At 40.0% G+C, this 23,222-nt stretch overlaps 1 protein-coding gene across 2 annotated transcripts in view; it reads left to right on the top strand.

The window, feature by feature from the left end:
* MAPK14 (mitogen-activated protein kinase 14) overlaps nucleotides 1-23,222 on the top strand; it is a 68,792-nt gene that overhangs the window by 18,249 nt on the left and 27,321 nt on the right. For both annotated transcript variants that reach the window (XM_036413411.2, XM_036413410.2), the window contains exons 2-4: nucleotides 8,195-8,324; nucleotides 17,218-17,276; nucleotides 22,837-22,948. In XM_036413411.2, coding sequence (XP_036269304.1) covers nucleotides 8,195-8,324; nucleotides 17,218-17,276; nucleotides 22,837-22,948 — 301 coding nt within the window. The remainder of the gene's footprint in view (nucleotides 1-8,194; nucleotides 8,325-17,217; nucleotides 17,277-22,836; nucleotides 22,949-23,222) is intronic.

Genomic DNA, 23,222 nt, shown 5'->3' with positions numbered 1-23,222 from the left:
TATTTCCAGGCTGCTTTAAATTCATTGTGGATTAAAGCAGGGTGGGATATATAAATAAATTTAGAAATTAAACAAAATTATATTAGTATTTATGAAGAACCTAGTAAGCCTTTTTTATTTTCTGGGCAGTTGCGGGGGAGGCAAGTCTGAATGTATAACAAAACATTCAATTTTCTTAATGACTATTATTGTGTCCTAGGCACTGTATTTATGATCAGCAGTAAATGAGTGACAGTGACATCCTAATGTTGTAATAACTGCTTTTAATGAATTTTATATTTCTTTATTTTGTTTAACCTCATCAGTGATTTTATAAAATGTGAATCAACTATAACTTTGGGAGACCTCATTTGAATTATTGTATATTCAGGAGAAAACTTATTAAGCAGTGTGTTTTGAATTTTAGTTTGGAGAATGTGATCATCATAAAGATAATTCCATTTTATGATGTTGTCAATGAAAACAGTTTTATTTGTAGTTTTTAAAATATGATTTAAGAGGATTCTTCTCAACTGTTAATATTAGTGAGTCGTATAATAAAGGCAAAGTCAAAAGTTGGTCTTAGGGTTGTCCTTATTCTGGCAGCTTGGCATCCTGGAAAAAGAGAGCATTGACATAGACAGATTTGGCTTTGAATCCCACTGCGTACTACCTACATGACCATGAGTGAGTTGTTAATATAAGTAGGTATTTCTGCCTTTGTTAATTACAGTGTTCAATTTAGAATGAGATACACTATTTCTTCTGTCTCCAAATATCGCTTTGATTAGTGGTTGAAACAGGAGGCTGAGTCAGAGCAATTAATTGCTTAAAGAGATGGGGGTTGGAATGGATTGTATATTCCTTGCTTCAGCAGCTTTTGCTATAATGATTACTAACTATTAAACAGAGAGCAGTTTTTCTAAACAATTTCTACTTATTCTCTTTTGTGAGTAAAATATGTTTTAAAAAGTGGGAGTGGCCCTAGCTGGTTTGGCTCAGTGGCTAGAGCGTCGGCCTGCAGACTGCAGGGTCCTGGCTTTGACTCCAGTCAGGGCACATGCCCAGGTTATGGGCTCGATCCGCAGTAGGGGGTGTGCAGGAGGCAGCTGATCAATGATTCTCTCTCATCATTGATATTTCTCTCTCTCCCTCTCCCTTCCTCTCTGAAATCAATAAAAATTATATTTTTTAAAACATTGGGAATGTGTGTCCTTTGAAAAAAAGTATTCATCTGTTCTCAGGAAATGATGCAATTATGGAAGAAATAGTGTAAATTATGCAGGCAGGGGCAAAAGTAAGTTTACAGTTGTGAGTACATGAAACAGTTTATTCTTGTATCATTTACTTGTTTTACAATTGTAAGTCAACTTTTGCCCACCCCTTTATATTAGGAGGATAGCCATGTATCATTGAAGGGAAAATAATTGTTAATAGCGGTTTTATTAAAGTTTGAGTGTCTCCTTTGTTTTGGGGTAACAGAACAATACAGATGACTTATGCTTCTAACTTGAATGCTCCTATTAAAAGGTAAAGCTCACCCTGCTAGTTTGCACAGTGGTTAGAGTGTCTGCATATGCACCAGTGGGTCTCGGGTTCGATCCTGGCCCCAGTCGGATTGCATTCCTGAGGCAACCAATCAATGTGTCTCTCTCACATCGATGTTCCCCCCCTTCTCCTCCCTCCCTCCCTCCTTCCCTCCCTCCCTCCCTCCCTCCCTCCCTTCTTTCCTTCCTCTCTCTGAAAAGCAATGGAAAAAATATCCGCAGGAGAGGATTAACAAAAAACACACCACTTGGATTTGAATTGCAGCTCTCCCAATTTCCATCTATTCCCTGAGAACATTACTTAACCTCTCTGTGCCTCATCAGCTCTCTCATGTATGAAATGGGAAGAATAGTGCCTTCTCATAAAGTTGTGATAATTAAAGACATTCATTCATGTAAAGATCCGAAAACAGTGACTGTCAATAAATGTAGTTAAAATTTTTTTTTTTTAATCTTCATTTGAGGATATTTTTTCCATTCTTTTTCAGAATGGAAGGGTGGAAGGGAGAGGGGGAGAGAGAGAAAAACATCAGTATGAGAGAGACACATCAATTGGCTGCTTCCTACACGTGCCTTAATAAGGGCCAGGGATCGAACCTGCAACCCAGTACATGCCCTTAACTGGAAATCGAACCCGAGATCCTTCAGTGTTCAGGCCAATGCTTTAACCACTGAACCACACTGGGCAGGGCAATGAATGTAAGTTTTTAACATTAATATCAGTTTCTTATTATTTAGATGCTATTAAATTTGATGAAAATTGAAAACCAAATGAGCAGCTAAAAGTTTTTCTTTAATATTTCAGGTGACTGTTGTTATAAAATACTCTTGTATTTTGCTAAGCATTTATTGAGATTGTAACATGTGCCAGGCATTATGCTGAGTTTTACATAGTACAATAGTGAGTAAAACAGATGACGCTTTTTGCCCTGGAGATGTTTACGATGAGTGGGGCAGGTGGACGTTAGTAATGTCTAATACTGGGCTCTATCACATTTAGTCCTGACAAACACCCTTCAGATTGGATATAAACGTTGTCCTCATTTTATACGTGAGGCTGAGAGAATTTAATTAACTTCCTCAAGATTATACAGCTACTCTGATAGTCTAGTACTGAAGCTGAAGCTCTCATTTAACCACTCTGCTGGGTTGTAAATAAACATATAGTAATAAACTTTATTATTGGGGTCTGTAGGTACTGATTAATCCTAGCCTGCCTTGTAATGAACAGATACAGGAGTCAAATAGAGATTGAAACATGTATTACTGTGAAGCTGGCATAGAGAGCGCCTTCCAGTGCTTGGACGTGCAGCTCCGGTGGGCTTCTTCCCCCCTCCCCTCTCCCCCCTCCTGAATTTACCTCTCACACTAAGTCCCAGGCAGGTCAGCTAGAAAGCTGATGGCATCCTTGCTCCAAGAAGCCCAGCAGGCTTACAGTGGAACAGAGGAGAAACAGTCGAAGGGAATGGGCCAGACAGGAGCAATGACCATTGCTTTCAATCTCACCAGAGCCAGTGAGGGATGGAGAGAGAGTAAAATTACTTGGCACTTCCAAGGAGTTCACCTTTGATGGGTTTGTAGGAACAAGGGGAGTAGGAGAGAAGAGAACCAGGCCCCCCCCCCCTTTCTGTGGGATAAGGTAGGAAGCAATGAGGGTGCTGTGACAGGGAATGGCTCCTAGGGGCCTTTAAGCCATCTCTGAAGGGGTGGCTATTTAAGCCCATGCTTCAGGGGTAGGGATTCCGCTGTGGGGGGTGGAACGGTAGAGATGGAACCAAGGAGAAGAGCAGTTCAGGGACCAGGAACCGCCTGCCTGAGGCATTGAGGGCACTGACAGGAGCCAGCGTGTTCAGAGCGCAGAGTGTCTGAGGGAAGGAGGGACCAGGCTGGAGCAGGGTGGGGTGGCCTCCGGTGCTCAGATCACCTGAGCCTTGTAGGCTGATGGGAAATTTGCTTTTTATTTTATATTTTATGCCAAGGAAATTCTTTGAAGCAGGGGAGTGGTGTCATCTAAGTTATATTTTTAAAGGTTGTATTAGATGCTTGTGGAGGGTATATTAGAAAGTAGCAAAGTAGAGGAGGTGGGAGACCACTATAAGGAGCAGTCTGGTGATGAGGATGACTTGGGCTGGTGTGGAAGCAGTAAAAAGAAGAGAAGTTGAATTAGCCCTGGACAGTGTGCTCAGTGGTTAGTGTTGGCCTGAGCACCAAAGGCTCACGTTAGATTTCAGTTCCATTCAGGGCACTTACAGGAGGCAGCCAATTGATGTGTCCCTTTCACACCAATGCTTTTCTCTCTGTCTCTCTTCACTCACTCCTTTTCTGCTCCCTGCTCCCTCCCTTCCGTTCTCTCTAAAAATCAGTGGAAAAAATATCCTCCGGTGGGGATTAACAGAAAAAGAGAGAGAAGTTGAATTAGAGATGTGTTTTGGAGATGGAAACCATGAGACTTGCAGATAAATTTGCAGGAAACAAGGAAAGGAAGAATCAAGGATGGCATTCAAATGTCTGGCTCGAGCAACTGGATGAAAACTTCATTTGCTGAGATAAAGAAGACAGGGAGAAATAGTTTTGGGTGTTTTGAACTTGCTAAATTTAAATGCTTATCTGTTTAGAGGCCCAGTGCATGAAAATTCATGCACATAGGGGGTCCCTCAGCCCAGCCTGCCCCCTCTCACAGTCTGGGACTCTTGGGAGATACCCATCTGCTTGCTTAGGCCTGCTCCCCGAGAACAGATGATCTAAAAGAAATAATCATGTCCTTGGGTAAGGATTTTTTTAAAAAGGTAATGGTCGCATGAAAATTCACTGCCGGCGGGGCTGAGGGGACTGGGCGCCACCATCTTGTAGCTGTGGGCACTGCCATCTTGTGAGGGTGTGAGGGTCAATTAGCATATTACCTCTTTATTATATAGGATGACAGGTAGGCAATCAAGCGCAGAGGAGATTTCAGTGAGTGATGTAGATTTTGGAGTTTTCAGTATATAGATGGCGTTTAATTTAAAGTCATGGTAGAGATGAGATCATCGTGAATGAGAATGTGAGAGAGAAGCGGGCCCAGTGCTGTGCCCGGAGAACTCCAGCGGGCAGAGCTTGACTAGGGAGGCCGAAAAGGTGCTGCTGCAGAGGACAACCAGCCGAATGTACTGATGTGGATTCCAGGGTGGGCCGTGTTGAGAGAGGAAAGGTGGTCACTCTGTCAGTTGCTGGTCTAGAAAAGTGGCCATTGGACTCGGTAATGAGGCCATTAAGGGCACCGAGAAGAGCAGTGGGTAGCTTGAGGAAAGATGGAGGCTGAGGAAATGTCATGTAAATATGTGCTTCTCCAACCTTAAGATGCAGGTGAATTACCTAGAAAACTTGTCAAAATGTAGATTCTTTTCCAAAGCCTGAGATTCTGTACTCTAAGAGCATCCAGATAATTTCAGTGCTGCTGGTCCATGGATTAGTGTATGTTAAAATTACATAGAGGGCCCTGGCTGGTGTCTCAGTTGGGCATCGTGCCATGCACTGAAAGGCTGCTGGTTCCATTCTGGTCAGGGCACATGGCGGAGTGTAGACTCAATCCCCTCCAGGAGACAGCAGATCAATGTGCGGAACCACATTGATGTTTCTCTCTCTCTCTCTCTCTCTCTCTCTCTCTTTCTCTCTCTCCCCCCCCCCCTTTCCTCTCTCTCTATAAAAATCAATAAAAATGTTTTAGAAAATTATGTGGAGGGCTTGATAAAAGTACATATTATTGGACCCACTTCAGATTTTCTGATTCAGTAGGTCTGGGATGGTAGCTGAACATTTAAATTTCTTTAAGTTCCTATGTGGTACTGAATCTGCTGGTCTAGGAACCACACTTTGAGAACCACTGGGAAGGTTTTAACTGTGATGGGGAGCTGTCAAGAGAGATTTTTCTTTTGTTGAGGGTGGCTAATAACTAGAGCATATTTATGCTGATGAGAATGATCCATTAGGGAGAAACTGATTATGTAAGAGAGAAAGAGAACAAAGGAGTTAGTCCTTGAAAGGATGAGGGAAGATGGGCTTTTTATAAGAAAGAGCATGCGCCCTTCACTATGGCAAGAGAGGATGCAGAGAAGATGGGTCCATAGCTTTGTAGATTTAATGATAGGCAGATGGAGTTCCCCTTTGATGGTTTTTATTTCCTCAGTGAGGGCTACTCCTGAGGAAGGAAGTGACGTTGTCAAAGGCTGACTTTGAGTAGGAAAATCAACTTTAAAAAAAACAAGGTAGTATTGAGAGGTTAAGGTAAGAAATTAAGAGTGAAACCGATCTGTATGATTGTGATTTCTTTTTTTCTTTTTTTCTTTAACCACAGTTTTTCAACCACAGTCAGACATGAAAATTAAATAGTTGAGATCTCCAGAGGTAGACTTTATCTAGGAGAAAGAGAGAGGTGAGGGGGGTGCGGGGGGTGGGGGTGGAGACAGTCAGACAGACAGACATGAGAGGGCCTAGGATAGAAATAAGCAATGATGAAGAGGTTAATGAATTAGCATAGTTAGGGTACAAGTAAACTGAAACAGCACAGGTTTGTGATGGAAAAGCAGTGCTGGCATTCAAAATTTGGTAGGCAGGGCAGCTCTTGGTGGTGACAGAGGTCCAGAGTGTGGCACTGAGGTGGAGTTTCTTGGAGAGGTCAGGAAACTGAGACCAGGATGTTGGAAGTGCCCTCCACCTGGATGTTGAGGTTGCCAAGAATGATGACAGAAGTTGGGAGTGGAGAGAGACTTTGAGATAGAAACTAACTTTTCAATGAATGATGGAAAATCCCAGGTCAGTGGATGACAGCAGCAGAGAGGGTTGTGAGCAGGGACTTTTATAAAACAAAGGGAGAGTTAGGGTTGGAAGTGGTAATGCTTGGCAAGGCGGACATCTACTCACCCTGCTAGCCTTGAGGAACCTGGGAGGCTAGTGAGAGGGTGTCCTCGAGATGCCAGGCTGTGAGGGAAGTAGCATCTTCACGGTACAGCTTGGTGTTAGTTAAAGCAGAGATGGAGGGGTTGAAGATGTCCATGAGTTTATCACAGAGAGGGAGCTGAAGAGCAAAGACAGAGTGAGCATTTGGGAGTGAAGGTAGGGAGCTTCTGGAGTAAGCCCAGAGTCTTATGGGAAAGAGTTTGGTGAAAATAAATTATCTGAAATCTTGAGCGCCCATTCGAGACTGACAGAAACAGGAGGATGAGGCACGATGGAGTTAGCCAAGTCTCTAAAAATATTGAGCATGCATAGTAAGTGTGTTGCTGCAGATGCGGTCAGCCTCTGCCGACTAGTCCACCTCTGACCTCATTCTCTTCAGCTCCGCCGGCTCCTGTGCTCGCCGCCATCTTTCTTCGGCCACTTCAGCTTCCCCTTGGTTTGCACCTGCTCTTCTGAGAGGCAGCACAGCAGAGTGGCTGATAGCGTGAGCTCTGGTTCCAGACTTTTTCTGCCGCTTTCTAGCTTTGTGAAGGTTATTGAACCTCTCTGGACTCCAGCTTCCTCATTTGTAAAAGTGATAGTAATACTTACTACAAAGGGATGTTGGGAACTAAAAGAGTTAATTTTAAAAATGTCAGATGCTGTCAGTGGTTTCTGGTATTCAGTGAAGATTCAATAAGTTTTTTTTTGTTTTTTTGTTTTTAATGCTTAAAGCTCTTTTTTCCTATTTCTTTACATGGTTGCTACTTACATTCAGCTGTCTCAGCTTCCCCAGACATCCTAGCTAAAGTAGCATGACTCCATTGGTTCTCTTCACCCTGTTTACCATTATCCTGTTTTATTGAGTCATAGCATTCATCACTGTGTTTTTAAATATGTTTCTTGGACTTTTTACAGAAGGATAGAGAGATAGAAACCTTGATCAGCTGTCTCCTGCATGCCCTCTACTTGGGATCGAGCCCACAACCTGGGCATATGCCAGACGGGAATCAAACTGGTGACCTCTTGGCTCATGGGTTGACACCCAGCTACTGAAACACTGGCTGGGCATTCATCACTATTTGAAGCTATTTTATAACTTTGCTGTTCCCCTCTCCCTGCTTCCTCTGAGGGTGGGGGTTTGTTGGCTTGTTCCCTGCTGTATCTGAGCTTCTAAAAAGTGTCAGATACTTTAAAGGTACTCAAAAAGTTTTATACCAACTTGTCCCGAAAACATGGTGGTTTCCAAGGCGTCTACTCGGAACAGCCAGCTTATTGTGGCAAAGGGACGGCAAGACCAGGCAGAGGCCAGCTGGAATCCTGCTCTTTGTGTATCAGTCTGTTGGCTTCTCTGGACAGGTGCCTCCTTTCTTGAGCTACTGGGACATAACCACGTCCATTTTTCAAATTTATTATCTGGCTGCTTTTCAGCTACAAACACAAAGTGGAGTCGCTCTGACAGAGACTCTAGGCCTCACAGAGTCTAAATAATTACTGTCCAGCCCTTCACAGAAAAGTTTGCTGACCCCTGATTTAGATGCGTACAACAAAAAGGCTAATAGGAAACACCTAAAATAATGACAAGTTTTATTTGGGTAATGGAATTACAGGTTATTTTAGTTTTTATCTTTATACTTTCCTGGTATTTTGTTATAGACCCATTTAATTTGAAAATGAAATAGCCTTGTAAAGGCTAAATTTTTGAGTATTTAGAGCACATTTAATGATGTTTTTTTTGTGTGTGTGTTTTTCCTTAGTTCTGCTTTTGACACAAAAACTGGGTTGCGTGTGGCCGTGAAGAAGCTCTCCAGACCGTTCCAGTCCATCATTCACGCCAAAAGGACCTACAGAGAGCTGCGGCTGCTCAAGCACATGAAACACGAAAACGTAAGTTCTTCACTCCCTTCTGCTCCGAATGGACTAAAAAACTTGTTTTAATTACTGCCGATGGCAGTGCATTCCAGGGCATCGGACTGTGGGCCATGCTCCTTCATTGGGTGTTAGTGGCCACTGCTTTATGTCAAAGCTTTGGGATGCAATTGGTGCATCTTCTCGGAGTTTGGTTTTACTCAAAGATTTTTAGAGGGAAAACATTAAAATAATTTTTAATAAAAAAGGATATATTATGAGTTATAACAATTCATAGCAAGTTTTAGGAGAAAATATTACACACAAAAAGTGTGTTCTTTACCTGGTTTACTTCAGGCCACCTTATCATAATATGGGATCCATGGCTGTTTTGAGGTGTTTTGGGTTATTTCAGTGGAGAAGTTTGAGGAAGGAGTACTTAGGCTCACTCAAAGTCCTATCAGAGGTGGCTATTATTTTATGTACAAATTAATATTATAATTTTTATTTTTGATCTGCAAAAGCAGCTTTACCAGATTTGGGTATTTTAATAAATATGACAAAGACATTATAAATATGACAAAAACTTTTTTTTTAAAAATTTATTTTTTTTATTTTAAGATATTTTATTGATTTTTCCCCCCTCCCTCCCTCCCATACGTACCCTCCCTCCCCAGAGTTTTATGTCCATTGGTTGTACTTATATGCATGTACACAAGTCTTTCGGTTGATCTATTATCTCCCTGAGATCTTCCTCCCCTCACCACTGTAATTTGACAGTCTGCCTGTTGCTTTACTTTCTCTATATCTGTCTCTTGGTTCATCAATTTATAATGTCCTTTATCATCCACAAATGAGTGAGGTCATGTGGTGTTTCTCTTTCATTGATTGGCTTATTTCGCTCAGCATGATGTTCTCCAATTCCATCCAGGTTGCTGCAAATGATGAGAATTCCTTCTTTTTTATGGCAGCATAGTATTCCATTGTGTACATGTACCATAGTTTTTGGATCCAATCATCTGCTGACGGGCACCTAGGCTGTTTCCAAATTCTGGCTATTGTAGATTGTGCTGCTATGAACATAGGGGTACATATATCCTTTCTGATTGGTGTTTCTAGTTCCTTGGGATATATTCCTAGAAGTGAGATTACTGGGTCAAATGGGAGTTCCATTTTCAGTTTTTTGAGGAAATTCCACACTGTTCTCCACAGTGGTTGCACCAGTCTGCATTCCCACCAGCAGTGCACGAGGGTTCCTTTTTCTCTGCAACCTCGCCAACACTTGTCGTTTGTTGATTTGTTGATGTTGGCCATTCTGACAGGTGTGAGATGGTACCGCATTGTTGTTTTGATTTGCACCTCTTGGACAATTAGTGACTTTGAGCATGTTTTCATGTGCCTTTTGGCCTTCCTTCTGTCTTCTTTTGAAAATATTCTATTTAGGTCTATTGCCCATTTTTTAATTGGATCATTCATCTTCCTTATATTTAGTTGTATAAGCTGGCTGTAAATGTTGGAGATTAAACCTTTATCAGTGGTATTATTTGCAAATATGTTCTCCCATACCGTGGGCTTTCTTGTTGTTTTGTTGATGGTTTCTTTTGCCGTAAAAAAGCTTTTTATTTTGATGTATCATTTGTTTATTTTCTCTTTAGCTTCCATTGCCCTAGGGGCAGTATCAGTGAAGAAGTTCTTTATTTTTGTGAATGGTGTAAGTTGGTGATCTAGTTTCATTCTTTTGCATGTGTCTGTCCAAATTTCCCAACACCATTTATTGAAGAAACTGTCTTGACTCCATTGTATATTCGTGCCTCCTTTGTCAAATATTAATTGAGCATATTGATTTGGGTTGATATCTGGGTTCTCGATTCTATTCCATTGATCTATATGTCTGTTCTTGTGCCAGTATCAGGTTGTTTTGAGAACAGTGGCTTTGTAATATAGTTTGAAGTCTGGTATTGAGATCCCTCTTACTTTACTCTTTTTTCTCAGGATTGCTGTGGCTATTCAGGGTCTTTTATTGTTCCAAATGAACTTTTGGAGAGTTCTTTCTAGGTCAGTGAAATATGCCGTTGGTATTTTAATGGGGAGTGCATTGAACCTATAGATTGCTTTAGGAAGTATGGACATTTTGATGATGTTGATTCTACAAATCCATGAACATGGTATGTTCTTCCATCTCCTTACATCTTCCTCTATCTCTTTTTTCAGTGTCGTGTAGTTTTCTGCGTATAGGTCCTTTACTTCCTTAGTTAAATTTATTCCTAGGTATCTTAATTTTTTTGGTGTGATGGTAAATGGAATTGCTTTTTTAGCCTCTGTTTCTGTAGTTTCACTGTTGGTGTATAGAAATGCCATGGATTTCTTGGCTTTAATTTTGTATCCTGCTACATTGCCAAATTCATTTATTAAAGTCAATTAGTTTTTTAATGGAGTCTTTTGGGTTTTTTGTGTACAATATCATGAAATATGACAAAAACTTTTTCTTTTCTATCAATTTGGAAATTTGAGAGCAATGCCATCCTGCAGAGAAGTGCTTAAAAGTTCTAATATGGTAAATAAGAAGATGCAGTTCTAATATGGTAAATAAGGAATATTATCTGAAAATGAAAAAAACAATTGACTGAGGATACTTATTTGCCTGTGTTTTGAAATCAGGTTAAAAACAATTTATGTGGCCGAAACTGGTTTGGCTCAGTGGATAGAGCGTCGGTCTGCGGACTTAAGGGTCCCAGGTTCGATTCCAGTCAAGGGCATGTACTTTGATTGCGGGCACATCCCCGGTGGGGTGTGTGCAGGAGGCAGCTGGTCGATGTGTCTCTCTCATCGATGTTTCTAGCTCTCTGTCCCTCTCCTTTCCTCTCTGTGAAAAATCAATAAAATATTATTTTTTTTAAAAAAGAATTTATGTGATTGCTATGTGAAAGGAACTGTAAATTTTGTAGCATTGTAGAAACAATGACCATAGAGATTTTAGAGTCATTTGACACTATTGATTGTTACTGTGTAGAGGAAAAATTCAAAACCTAAATTTATTACTTGGCTATTCAGACTTTTTATGTTTTAATAATTGAACTTGTTTTGTCCATAGTAAGAAGAAAAAAAAAAACATGATAAGTGATACATTATTAATTTACACTTGTTTCACAAAGTATGAATTTCTTCTACATTGAGACTTGAATTCAGAACTGGATTACAGGTGCTGCTATAATTTTTCCTAGGTATAATACAGACAGTTACGTCGGACTCGATGTACGTCATTTTGTGGTTACGTGCTAAAAAGTTCCATCATTTCAACATATGTACCTATGTGCTTTATGTTTTTTATTATTTATTATTTTTATTATTTATTATTATTATTATTTATTTACCACAAGTAAAGGTCCGGAATTGTTATCTTTCTAAGTTTCTTTTACTGTTTCACTCCATTGCTGCTGTGTATGTGCTCCATGTGAGTGACGTAGGTGCTTATGTAGGTGGGTTCCGACTTCTGGCGAAAATCACGTTGCGTCGCGCCGTAGAAACAGATCGACGTAACCCGAGGACCTACTGTATTTATAATTATAGTTTACAATTATTCTCAGGTATAATTTTATAAGAGCATCCATGTGCAAGCCTAAGTTTTTAAAAATTTCAGTGCACAGCTGCAGTTTTTCTAATCAGCGACGTGTTTATAAGAAGTTGAGATTGTGGAAAAAGCTGGCAAGAGAAGCTCGAATCCAAGGTCTGCATAAAATCAAGGTGGCCTGGCAGCTTAATTGTTACATGTACAGGGGTTTTTAACAGTTAGTGTGTATGCTGTTTTCATTACATATTAAGATGACAGAGGCATTGTCATAGCTTTTTAAATATAGGGAATACTTAGAAAATGGAATGCCAGCCAAAACCAGTTTGGCTCAGTGGTAGAGTGTCGGTCTGCAGACTGAAAGGTCCCGGGTTCGATTCCGGTCAAGGGCATGTACGTTGGTTGCGGGCACATCCCCAGTAGGGTGTGTGCAAGAGGCAGCTGGTCAATGTTTCTCTCTCATCGACGTTTCTAGCTCTCTATCTCTCTCCCTTCTTCTCTGTAAAATATCAATAAAATATATTTTTTTAAAAAGAAAATGGAATGCCAGCAAACATAGATAGAACCCTAAAATACCTGAGGCCCCAGGATCCCACACTAAGTTAAGAACATCTGGCTTACCAGTGCTATATACCAATACTTTATTGTTACAAATTAAGCCAGTATTTAGGGCACAATTTATTTTGCGTTATCTGAATCCATGCCTTGACTTTCCTCGGTGATCATAAGCAACAACCTTATGTACTTTTTTATACTTTAATTTTCTGTAATGAGATCATTTGAAATGTGTCATGGCATTGGGCTGGTTACATTTGGGCCATTTTGTATTTGTGAAATGAGGAGGCCACAGTGATGGGTAGTTTTTCTCATTTAGGATGACTCCGTTTAAAAGGAGAGCTGAACCTGGCTAGGGTGGTTCAGTGGCTGAGTATCTATCCATGCACCAGGAGGTCTCAGTCTGATTCCCTGTCAGGACACATGCCTGGGTTTCCGGGGTCCATTCCCAGTAGGGGGTGTGCAGGAGGCAGCTGATCAATATTGATGTTGTGTCTCCCTCTCCCTCTCCCTCCCTCTTCCCTTTCCCTCTCTACCCCTCTCCTTCCCCACCCATTCTCCCTCTCTCTTTCCCTTTCACACTCTCTCTAAAACCAAATGGGGAAAAAACATTTAAAAAATAAGAGGGCTGACTGAATTAGAAAAACAGGGTTTTAAGGTACATAAATTATTTTATAAACAACGAGCTTAATAGTCTATCATTTTTATATTAAGACGTTTAGATTTTAGCAGTATCAGTGTAGAGAGTCACCTATGCTTAGATGTTGGTAATTTTGTTGTTTGAACAAAAGAAGGCATATGGCTGAATGTTTCATAGTTCTCTGTTGTTTTGGCAAATGTTTGAAGAGGGAATGAGAAGAGACCAAAAGACTGACTCCATGTAGAAAAATTCCTGAATTTTAGTCTTGTCTACAAACAATTGTTAGGTGCTTACAATGTAAAAGTAGTTTTACCTGTAAAGAACCAAGACTTCAAGTAAGGTTAAGCAAGGATTTTTTGTTATTGTTAATCCTTACCTGAGGCTATTTTTTCCATTGCTTTTCAGAGAAAATGAAAGGGAGGGGGAGGGGAGAGAGAGAGAAACATCAGTGTGAGAAAGACACATTGACTGGTTGCCTCCTGCACATGCCCTGGGGAATGAACCCAAAACCCAGGTACATGGCCTTGACCAGAAATTGAACCTGCAACCCGTTGTCCCATCGGCCAATGCTCTAACCACTGAGCAACCTGTTAGAGCAAGCAAGGATTTTAAAGGAATTCCTCTCCTTTGTCCTCTTCCTCTTTTTTCTTTATTTTAAACGACTGTTTTGGGCCACCATCTAGTTTTTATGTAGCCACCAGACCACCAAAGACAACAGCAATAGCAACAGCTTAAAACTCTTTAAAAGTTTAAGTAAATATTGGTAACAAAAATAAGGTGCTGGCCCTAACGGGTTTGGCTCAGTGGATAGAGCGTCGGTCTGCGGACTCAAGAGTCCCACATTCGATTCCAGTCAAGGGCATGTACCTTGGTTGCGGGCACATACCCAGTGGGGAGTGTGCAGAAGGCAGCTGATTGTTGTTTCTCTCTTATCGATGTTTCTTTTTTTTTTCTTTCTTTTTTTTAAATATATTTTATTGATTTTGTACAGAGAGGAAGGGAGAGAGATAGAGAGTTAGAAACATCGATGAGAGAGAGAGTCATCGATCAGTTGCCTCTTGCACACCCCCTACTGGGGATATGCCCGCAACCAAGGTACATGCCCTTGACCGGAATCGAACCCGGGTCCCTTCAGTCCCCAAGCCGACGCTCTATCCATTGAGCTAAACCGGTCCCGGCTCATCGATGTTTCTAACTCTCTATCCCTCTCCCTTCCTCTCTGTGAAAAATCAATAAAATATATATTTTTAAAAAATAAGATGATGAATGCCCATGTGATCTTTATACAAAAATGCGTCTGGCCTACAATCCCTGCATAATTCATTTGTAGTTAGGTATTTATTTCACTGGTGATAATAAATGATAGGTGTACATTTATCAGGTGGTTAATAAGAACTAAGAAATGTTTCCTGTGACTTAAGTTACTCTGAACAAAGTTAGCTTGCTTGCTCTGATTGAACTTGTGACCTTGGTCTCATTAACACCTGCTCTAAGGAAAGATTAAAGGGAAGCGCCCTGCCAGCTCTCCTTTTGCTGTAGGGGTAATTATTCAAAGACTCCCCCTGGATATCTGTAAGTTTTGAAATTTAAAAATGACTAAGGGAATCCTTTCATAAATTTTATTCGGGGACCTTAGATTCAGTCTCACCATGGTAGACCAAGTGGTGGTTTTGTGGCTTTTGTTAAATACAGTAAATATTGTCTTTGATTGATTACTGAGTTAAAGTGTTTATTTTTTGAGTGTTTGCTAATTTAATAAAAATGTATTACCCTGTTAGCTTTTGGACCATTGTAGGGCAATCAGATTGATTATTTATATTGTAAATGGTTTGTTTTTCTAAAAATTTGAATCCTGGCCTTTTAGGTGTCATATAATGGCACAAAGAATAAGAAAATAGGCCAAAATATGATGAATTAAAAGGAAATTTCCATTAAAGAAATGAGAATTTATTAGATTATGTAATATTCCTAAAATGTTCGCCTGATCTATTTTAATGCTGAGAAACATTTTTTACAGTGTTTTCCTTATGATTAACACTCAAAAATATGATTAATAGGGAAGGGGTATTTTGTAAAAGACTACAAAACATTAAAAATACTTTGTTGTAAAAATAAACCATTTTAATTTCATAAAATGTGTTTCATTTAAGGAAATTAAAATTTGATAGGGCATTTATTAATATGATTTGTTCTACTTTTTCCAAATTAATTAATTGTACTTTTAAAAATATATATATTTTTATTGATTTCAGAGAGGGAGAGATAGAAACATTAATGATGAGAATCATAGTTCAGCTGCCTCCTGCCTGCCCCTACTGGGGATTAAGTCCACAACCGGGCCATGTGCCTTTGACTGCAATCCAACCCAGGACCCTTCAGTCAGCAGGCTGACTCTATCCACTGAGCAAAAACACTTAGGGCAGAGGATGGTGTTCTTGATCATTGCTAATCTGGATCCCCTAAAGCACTGGTTCTCAACCTTTCTGATGCCGCGACCCTTTAATACAGTTCCTCATGTGGTGACCCCAACCATAAAATTATTTTCGTTGATACTTCATAACTGTAATGTTGCTACTGTTATGGATCGTAATGTAAATATCTGTGTTTTCTGGTGGTCTTAGGTGACCCTGCTAGCGGTTCTCAACCTGTGGGTCTGAGAACTGCTGCTGAAGAGCCTGCCCTTTAAGAGGACCTGCTGGGTCTCCAGCAGCCTGTCACTCAGCCACAGTCCTCACCGGTTTTTATAACCCACAGTCTGGGGCTTCTCTTCCCGCTCTGGAGTCCAGAGCTGGGGGTCTGGTGTGGCGCTGGGGTCCTTGCTTCTCACCGGAGGCCTCTGCAGCCCAGATATCCCTCCGTATTGAAAATAGTGCCACGGGTCAGCGTCGGACCGGCGTTCCTGGGCACCTCTCTGCCATTCTCCGTGTGCTTTCTTCTTTACTTCTCTAGTTGTAGGGTTTCCATTCAGCCGGATTTCAGGCGGTTCTGAATGATGGTTGTTCTGTATCTTAATTGTTTTAAACTTTTCTTGCATTGAGATGGGGCATCTCATAACAGGAATCAGTGATTAGAAATGTTGGAACAGGTGGAGAATATTGACTTCTGCTTCTCAGCTACCTAAATACAAGTGGGTCCAGGGGAGAGGAATCAAAAGACCAGAGGTTTTAAGGCAGGAGTATGTCAAACTCAAAACGATTGTGATTTAGATGGAGAAGTGTGTATACCCACATCCCGTGTGGTTCAGGGTTCAGGGTTTGGGCTCCGGTAGAGGGGCTGTGCACAAATGACAGAGACGAGACAATCAATAATAATTTGGAAATATTGGGGGCCAGGCGGGAAAGCCCACTGCAGGAGAAGGGACTTCCATGATGCTCAGGCCTTGCCAGCCTTTCATTCAATTTTGGATACACATCTAGCCCTTAGGTGGGTAATGGCAGTAACAGACCATCCTGAAGGTCAGTAAATATTAGAAAGATTTACTGTGAGACTCTTTGTTCAGGAAATGGCCTGAGCCCCATTGTCTGGACTAAACAATCGATGCATAGCTCCGGCTCCTGCCAGGGCTCAAGGGTCACCAGTGTTCCAGGATCCTTGTTTACACTTCTCTTACACGGAAGACAATGGTGGCTTCCCACAGAGTAGGGTAAAGAAATTGATTTCACTTACATTTAAAGCACTATTGAGCGCCATGGATACATAAGATTATGGATACACTATTGGTGAGAATGCAAGTTGGCCTCACTTATGGAGGACAATTTGATAAGGTTAAAATCCTTAAATACATTGGTGTCTTTTTCATGGAATAATAACATTTTTTAAAGAATAACAATTGTAGAAGTATGACTTGCTTCTGTTTCTTAGACTATTAGTGCATGTTAAGCCAAGACCCCTAAACCTTTTTGCTTCCTGATAAACTAGTAGCTATTGTATATATGACTAAATCCTAGGGAGTTGAATATTTTAATAGTAAACAAGATTTTTATGAGAGGTAATATTACAAGTAAAAACAAAAGCATAATTTTGATAGGAAATGTGTTACCCTGTATATATATATAGTATTGTGATGTTATTGAACTCAACGGGATTTAGAATCAGTTCACAGTCATAGACCTGATGGGTGCTATACTAAGTTCAGTATTTATTGACTGTTTGACTTTTATGTTTTCTTATAGGTAATTGGTCTGTTGGATGTTTTTACACCGGCAAGGTCTCTGGAGGAATTCAATGATGTGTGAGTAAAGCTTGTGTGCTTGTCTTCCTCAGCTGGAAGATCAAAACTAGCAGCCCATGTCTATTCCTGAGCCATTTAGCAGGTTACAGACTTCAAAGGAGTCTTTAATTCTGTCATCCAGTTCTCCTGGGGGCTGGAATGGATACAGAAGAGGTGTATTATGGGTAGTGAATATATTTTCATCATTTCAGACATATTGTACTCTATTTGGAGAGTCGGCGGTGATCCTTGCAATTGTTCAATAGAGAAGAGTATAGGGAGTTTGGACTATGATTTTTGTTCTGAACTTGCCTGCTCCAGCTTTTAAAGGGACACTTCACCTTATTACATTTACATAAAGATATGTAATGGAGCCTTGGTTCCCTATGGGTTCTTCCTTCTCTTCTCTCCCACCCGTGTGTGGGAACTGGCACTAGAGCTGCGTGCTGAGCCTGAAACATTGGATTTCTGCACTGGGAGGGGGTGGGCCTCGCATGTTGAGAAAGCTGATGAATAGTTCTGATTCCCCCAGTTTTGTGACCATCTCTGATTTTAGTAGTGGGGGCTAGGGAAAACGAGACAGGGAAGGAGAGAAAGCTGCTACAGGGATATGTTATTAAGTTGCTCACCATTGTGGGCTGGTGGGCTAAAAACTGCCAGGATCTTCTACAAAGCTGTACAGAGTGCACCTGAGATGAAGAGCATTTACCCACTGGCAAGATTACATACTCCATGGGGCATTCATGTCTCATGTGCCTACGTTACATATGTGTGAATGCAAGACACATGCATGCACAGGTTTGAGTGCAGGATAGATCCCGGCAGGTGTTTCTGTAGATGTACAAGCACTCCTGCAGCTTCCCCGCTATGGCACCAGCATCCCTCCCAGAGTGCTGTATTTTCTTTTTACCAAGGCCGAACCTACATTGACGCAGCATAATCACCCTAATACTAGTTCCCTGGTTATTGTGATATTTGTTATTGTGACATAGTTTACCTCAGGGTTCACTCTGGGTATTGTACATTCCTTGGATTTGTACAAACGTATAACAACATATTATTTGGATGTACACTGTATTTTCATTGTCCTCAGAATGATGGGTCTTGATATTCTGCCTATATGTGGGAGAAATGCTGAAGCACTGTGTTTGTAAATTACTTTGGAAAACATTCGAATCAGGTCTGAGCTATTTCCCAGAATTTTAGGTGCAATGAAGATGGATTTATTTAACAAAGAAATTAATGAGTGCTGACCGAGGCAAATGCTGTATTTTGGCTTAATCAGGCATTATGGAATTGGATTATTCTTATGTGAAAAGACCTTATTCAAGGCTGGTGTCTATTTGAAAGGTTAAGTTTTATCTGTTGTAGTGCCTTTAGCTCCTTTATCCTTTTGAAAGCCTACCAACTTAAGCATACCCACTGAACCAAAGTTGTGTTTATTGCTTCTTTGAAGGAGTAGAAGAATTAGACTCATGGGTGTCGGGGGACATCATTCCAGGCAGAGAGGACAGCCAGTGAGAGGCTGTGGCAGAGGCTGCGTGAAGCATTGGGATCGCAGCAGAGGCCTGTGGCTGGTGTGGAGCTGAGTGAGCCGGGAGAGAAGCAGGTGATGAAGTGAGAGTGATAATTGGGACAGCCTACTGGATTATGTAGGATTTATCTGAAGTAGAAGGGATTTTTGCCTTTTGATGAGAGGAGGGACATGATGTGATTTTTATTTTTAAAGCATTATTGTCTGCAGTGTTGAGAACAGACTGTAATAAGGATCATTGAACGTATTTCAGAGGCTTGCAGTTGTCAACCCCGGTGGTTATTTTAAATAGTTTCTTTAAATATGGAAGTGTTTTTTGCCTTTTCATAATTGTGCTTTATCAATTAGGGCTGGCAGTAGTAAAGATGCCAATCTGTAGATGTAAAAGTTTTTGTTTTTTTTTTCTACATGGGTTCTTTCTGACTGTATTATGCTTTAAACATTAAGGTGGTAGGGTAGGAATCTTGACAGTTGGGTGTTACCCAAAAGTGCCTAATGACTAAAGTTGTAGAGTAGGGCTGTCTACAGAACTGAAAATCACTTACTGTAGACATTTGCCTTCTTGCCGATACAGTACAATTTTAGCGTGAGCCACTTTAAGAAATGGTGGTTTATACTGTTTGTAGTTTGAATAAATTTAAAGGAGACCATTTTTACAAGAAAAGTGAAAAGCAAGCTTTGTATCAGCCAATGAAATAATCTTTTCTGCCTTTAGCCTAATAAAGTCCTATTCATTTACCTCCTTTTTGAAGATGGGAGAACTAGGAATAGATAGCTGTCCAGCTGTCCTCAAGTCAAACCTTTAATTTATTTGAGATATCATGAACATTGTCATGAGCACTGCCTTTACAAAATTGTAATTACATTTGCTTTCCAGAGACAATAGAAACTGGGATATCTATTAATGCTTCTTTTGGAATTGACTTGTTTAAAATGTGTTCACATACATTTTCCTCCCACTCCCTAGTTCACTACTTTTAAAAGTTGGCATGTCTTCTGTAAGCACTTGGTAACATTGCATGATGTTTGCTTTTGTCTACTCTTGAAAGATTTATTTTGGAAATATGTGATGAGTTGCAACTGGACAGTTGGTTGTCATGATTAGTCTTTGAGCTTCATGGAAACAGCACACAGTGATTCGGTTAATTCTTGCAACACACTTCTGCCAGGAATAATGCTTTTCAGTTGATTCAGTTCAGCCGAGCAGCAGTGCTTGGTAGTTATTACTGTGTAGACTGGTCTAATATACTTAGATAGTGCGTAGACTTTCTCACCCTCCTCCGGAGATTTCAGTGGTAAAATGATATGGCCCCTGATGGGGAGGCTTGAAGGAAGTTACATGCTGGTGGAATATTCTAACTAAAAATATGTTCTCTCTCTCAAGTGAAGTCAGGGGTCTCCTGCGTGTATAGGATTCCTTGTCATTGGTAATCTTTAAAACACAATAGTTATACTTGAAATTACTGTGGTTGCATTGGTAATACTGATTACCACTTTTGTGAACTAGCAGACATTTTAGAGGATTAAGACTTTTAGGTTTTATTTCAAGACAAATTAAGGCAGAATCATCCAAAGCATTGCTTAGCTTTTCTCCTTAAAATTGTTTTTAAGTGGTGAGAGAATAATTCTCTTACTACCTGATGTCATAAAATAGAATTATTTACAAAGCAGTCTTATAAGACATAAATTGGATTCTCTCTTTCTCAACCTGAGCTTTGCAATTTGTCATAATTGGTGTTTTGGATATTGCAGCCATCAGCCCAGGTTTTCTGGGGGAAGTTCTGATTTCAAAACACTAACCAATTATTCACAGTTTTATCATATTTGTCAGATTATGTGTCAATTTTGGGTTTAAAAAATACAATGACTGATTAGGATAGAATATTCATTCATTGCTGCTTTGCCAGCTTTCTTTTTCCTTAAAGGTTAACTTTGATAATAAATATTGAGAATTGATAAGAAAATTATCAGGAAATACTAGTTCCCTGGTTATTGTGATATTTGTAAAATATTTTTAAAAGATCATTCTCTCAACTTAGATTTTTTGTCAGCTGGAAGAATGCAGAAGCAGTCTGTGCTGTGATTAAGATTACAGTCTCTGAGGTCAAATAGTTTTGAATGCAACCCCTGACATTTCCACTCTTTTAACCTTGGGCAAGTTGTACATTCTTATTCTGTCTCTGTTTTCTCATCTGCAAAATGGGAATACTAACTGACTTCACAGAGCAGTAGAAAGAGTGTATGAGCCATGGGCATAATAATAGTGCCTGGTTCAGAGTAAGCACTGCCTGCCTTTATGCTGTACTGGCCTTGGAACATCTCTCAAATAAGAACTTCATTATGAAAAAATTTCCGAAGGCCCAATTTTGTTTGTTTATGGGTTTGTTTTGTTAATCCTCACTCGAGGAATTTTTACATTGATTTTTAGAGAGAATGAAAGAGAGAGGGAAAGATGGAGAGAAACATCGGTGTGAAAGGAACACACCGATTGGTTGCCTCCTGTACCAACCCCACCAGGGCCCTGGGCTGGGAAGGAGCCTGCATGCCCTTGACCGGAATCAAACCCAGAACCCTTTGGTCCACAGGCTGATGCTCTATCCACTGAGCCAAACCAGCTAGGGCACAAAAAGCGTAATTTATACTTCGTATTACATTTAGAGTCCAACCTTCCCTCAAGGCAGTATAAATGTGCAACTTTTAAAAATATGAAATTCTAAAAATCTTAGGGTCACATACATCTGGGCTAGCTCCTTTTGATCTTGGTGCAATTGGGAACTGACCATAACAGCCCAATAGGAAAATTAGGAAACAAAAATTTCTACTCCTCTTTGAGGAAAGAAATTAACATAGTGGGGTGTGTGTGTGTATGTATAAAGAGAGGTCATACACACACTTATTCATATTCATATAATGCATTATAGTAGACTTAAATTCACTGGCCTGGTTTCTTTCCCTCCAATTTATTTTTAAAAAAGAAACAAATGAAATGCAATCATCATTCTTTAAAGCTTAACTAGTCTGCATTATTATTCAGCCTCAGGAATGGGTAATGTTCATACACCGTAGATGAAACCTAATTTTTAAAAATTCAGCCTCTTTAGTATTGATGTGGTTTTTATGTTCCCCTCCCCCTGTAATGCAGTAATGAGTGGGTAAGGTATTGCATCTAAAATATCTGTGGCAGACCTGTTGGACTTGAATGTAATCACTCCCTAATCTTACTGTGTAATAATAGGATAATTACCATCACCACACCTGTGAGGAGTCGTTCTGGAATGCCTCTTCTTGCTTACAGATAAAATGTGTTCCTCCTTCCTTTAAAGTAAATGCAGGAATACCACCAGTGAACAATATTCTTTTACCTGTCATTTCTGGGGGTGTGGGGGGAAAGGTGTTAATAATTTGAAAATTTAAAGATACTCCCATTTTTTAGAATCTACAACTTGGAGGGTTTATAATGAGATGCAAATACGATGGTAGATTTATTTTTTTATTTTTTATTTTTTAATATTTTTATTGATTTCAGAGATAGAAATATCAATGATGATAGAGAATCACCGCACATACCCCACTCCCCCACGGGGATCAAGCCCACAACCCAGGCATGTACCCTTGACTGGAATTGAACCTGAGACCCTTCAGTCTGTAGGCCAATGCTCTATCCACTGAGCCAAACCGGCTAGGGTTGTAATGGTAGATTTAAAATACAAGATACTTATTATGGCCGGACATTTAGTTATATTGTTCATTTCTATGCAATAATAAAATTTTTAAAGAAAAGAGATGCTAACAGATATAATTCTAATATTCATTTTTATTCTTTAGAGAACCTAGGAAAAGATATGTCAATTAGGAATGAGTATAAAGTTTTTAGAAAAATAGATGGCAGGAGATAAAAGTTAGGATAGCAGTATTAAAAATGAGTCCCTGAGAGAAGTTACTAAGCTATTAGGTATCACTGTGGTACTTCCTGGCAGGCTTTTTCTTAAAAAGATAAGAACTTCCTAAGGTTTCTGGATGATTGTGTAACTCTCCATTAATTTCTAGGTATCTGGTGACCCATCTCATGGGGGCAGATCTGAACAACATTGTGAAATGCCAGAAGCTTACGGATGACCATGTTCAGTTCCTTATCTACCAAATTCTCCGAGGTCTCAAGGTACACACAGTATAGTAATATTTTTGAGACATGAAATTCTCTCTCTTCTTTTTAGGATTTAAGAGGGTTGTGGGGAGTGAGACCAAAAAAACTTGTCTCGTGAAACATTTAGAACACTCCCCAAATCACTAGTATAATCAGAAATACGAAGCCCTGTGTTTACTCAATGACCACAGTTACCAGCATATGGCCAATCTTGTTTCTCTTGTAATCCCCAAGCACTGGATTATTGTAAAGCAAGTCTAGACATCATCTCATTCCACCCAAAGATACT

The sequence above is a fragment of the Pipistrellus kuhlii genome, unplaced genomic scaffold, assembly GCF_014108245.1.
Source record: "Pipistrellus kuhlii isolate mPipKuh1 unplaced genomic scaffold, mPipKuh1.p scaffold_m20_p_5, whole genome shotgun sequence".
Taxonomy (NCBI): Eukaryota; Metazoa; Chordata; class Mammalia; order Chiroptera; family Vespertilionidae; genus Pipistrellus; species Pipistrellus kuhlii.
Note: the sequence above shows the minus strand (reverse complement) of the source record. Positions and strands in the feature narration are given on the sequence as shown.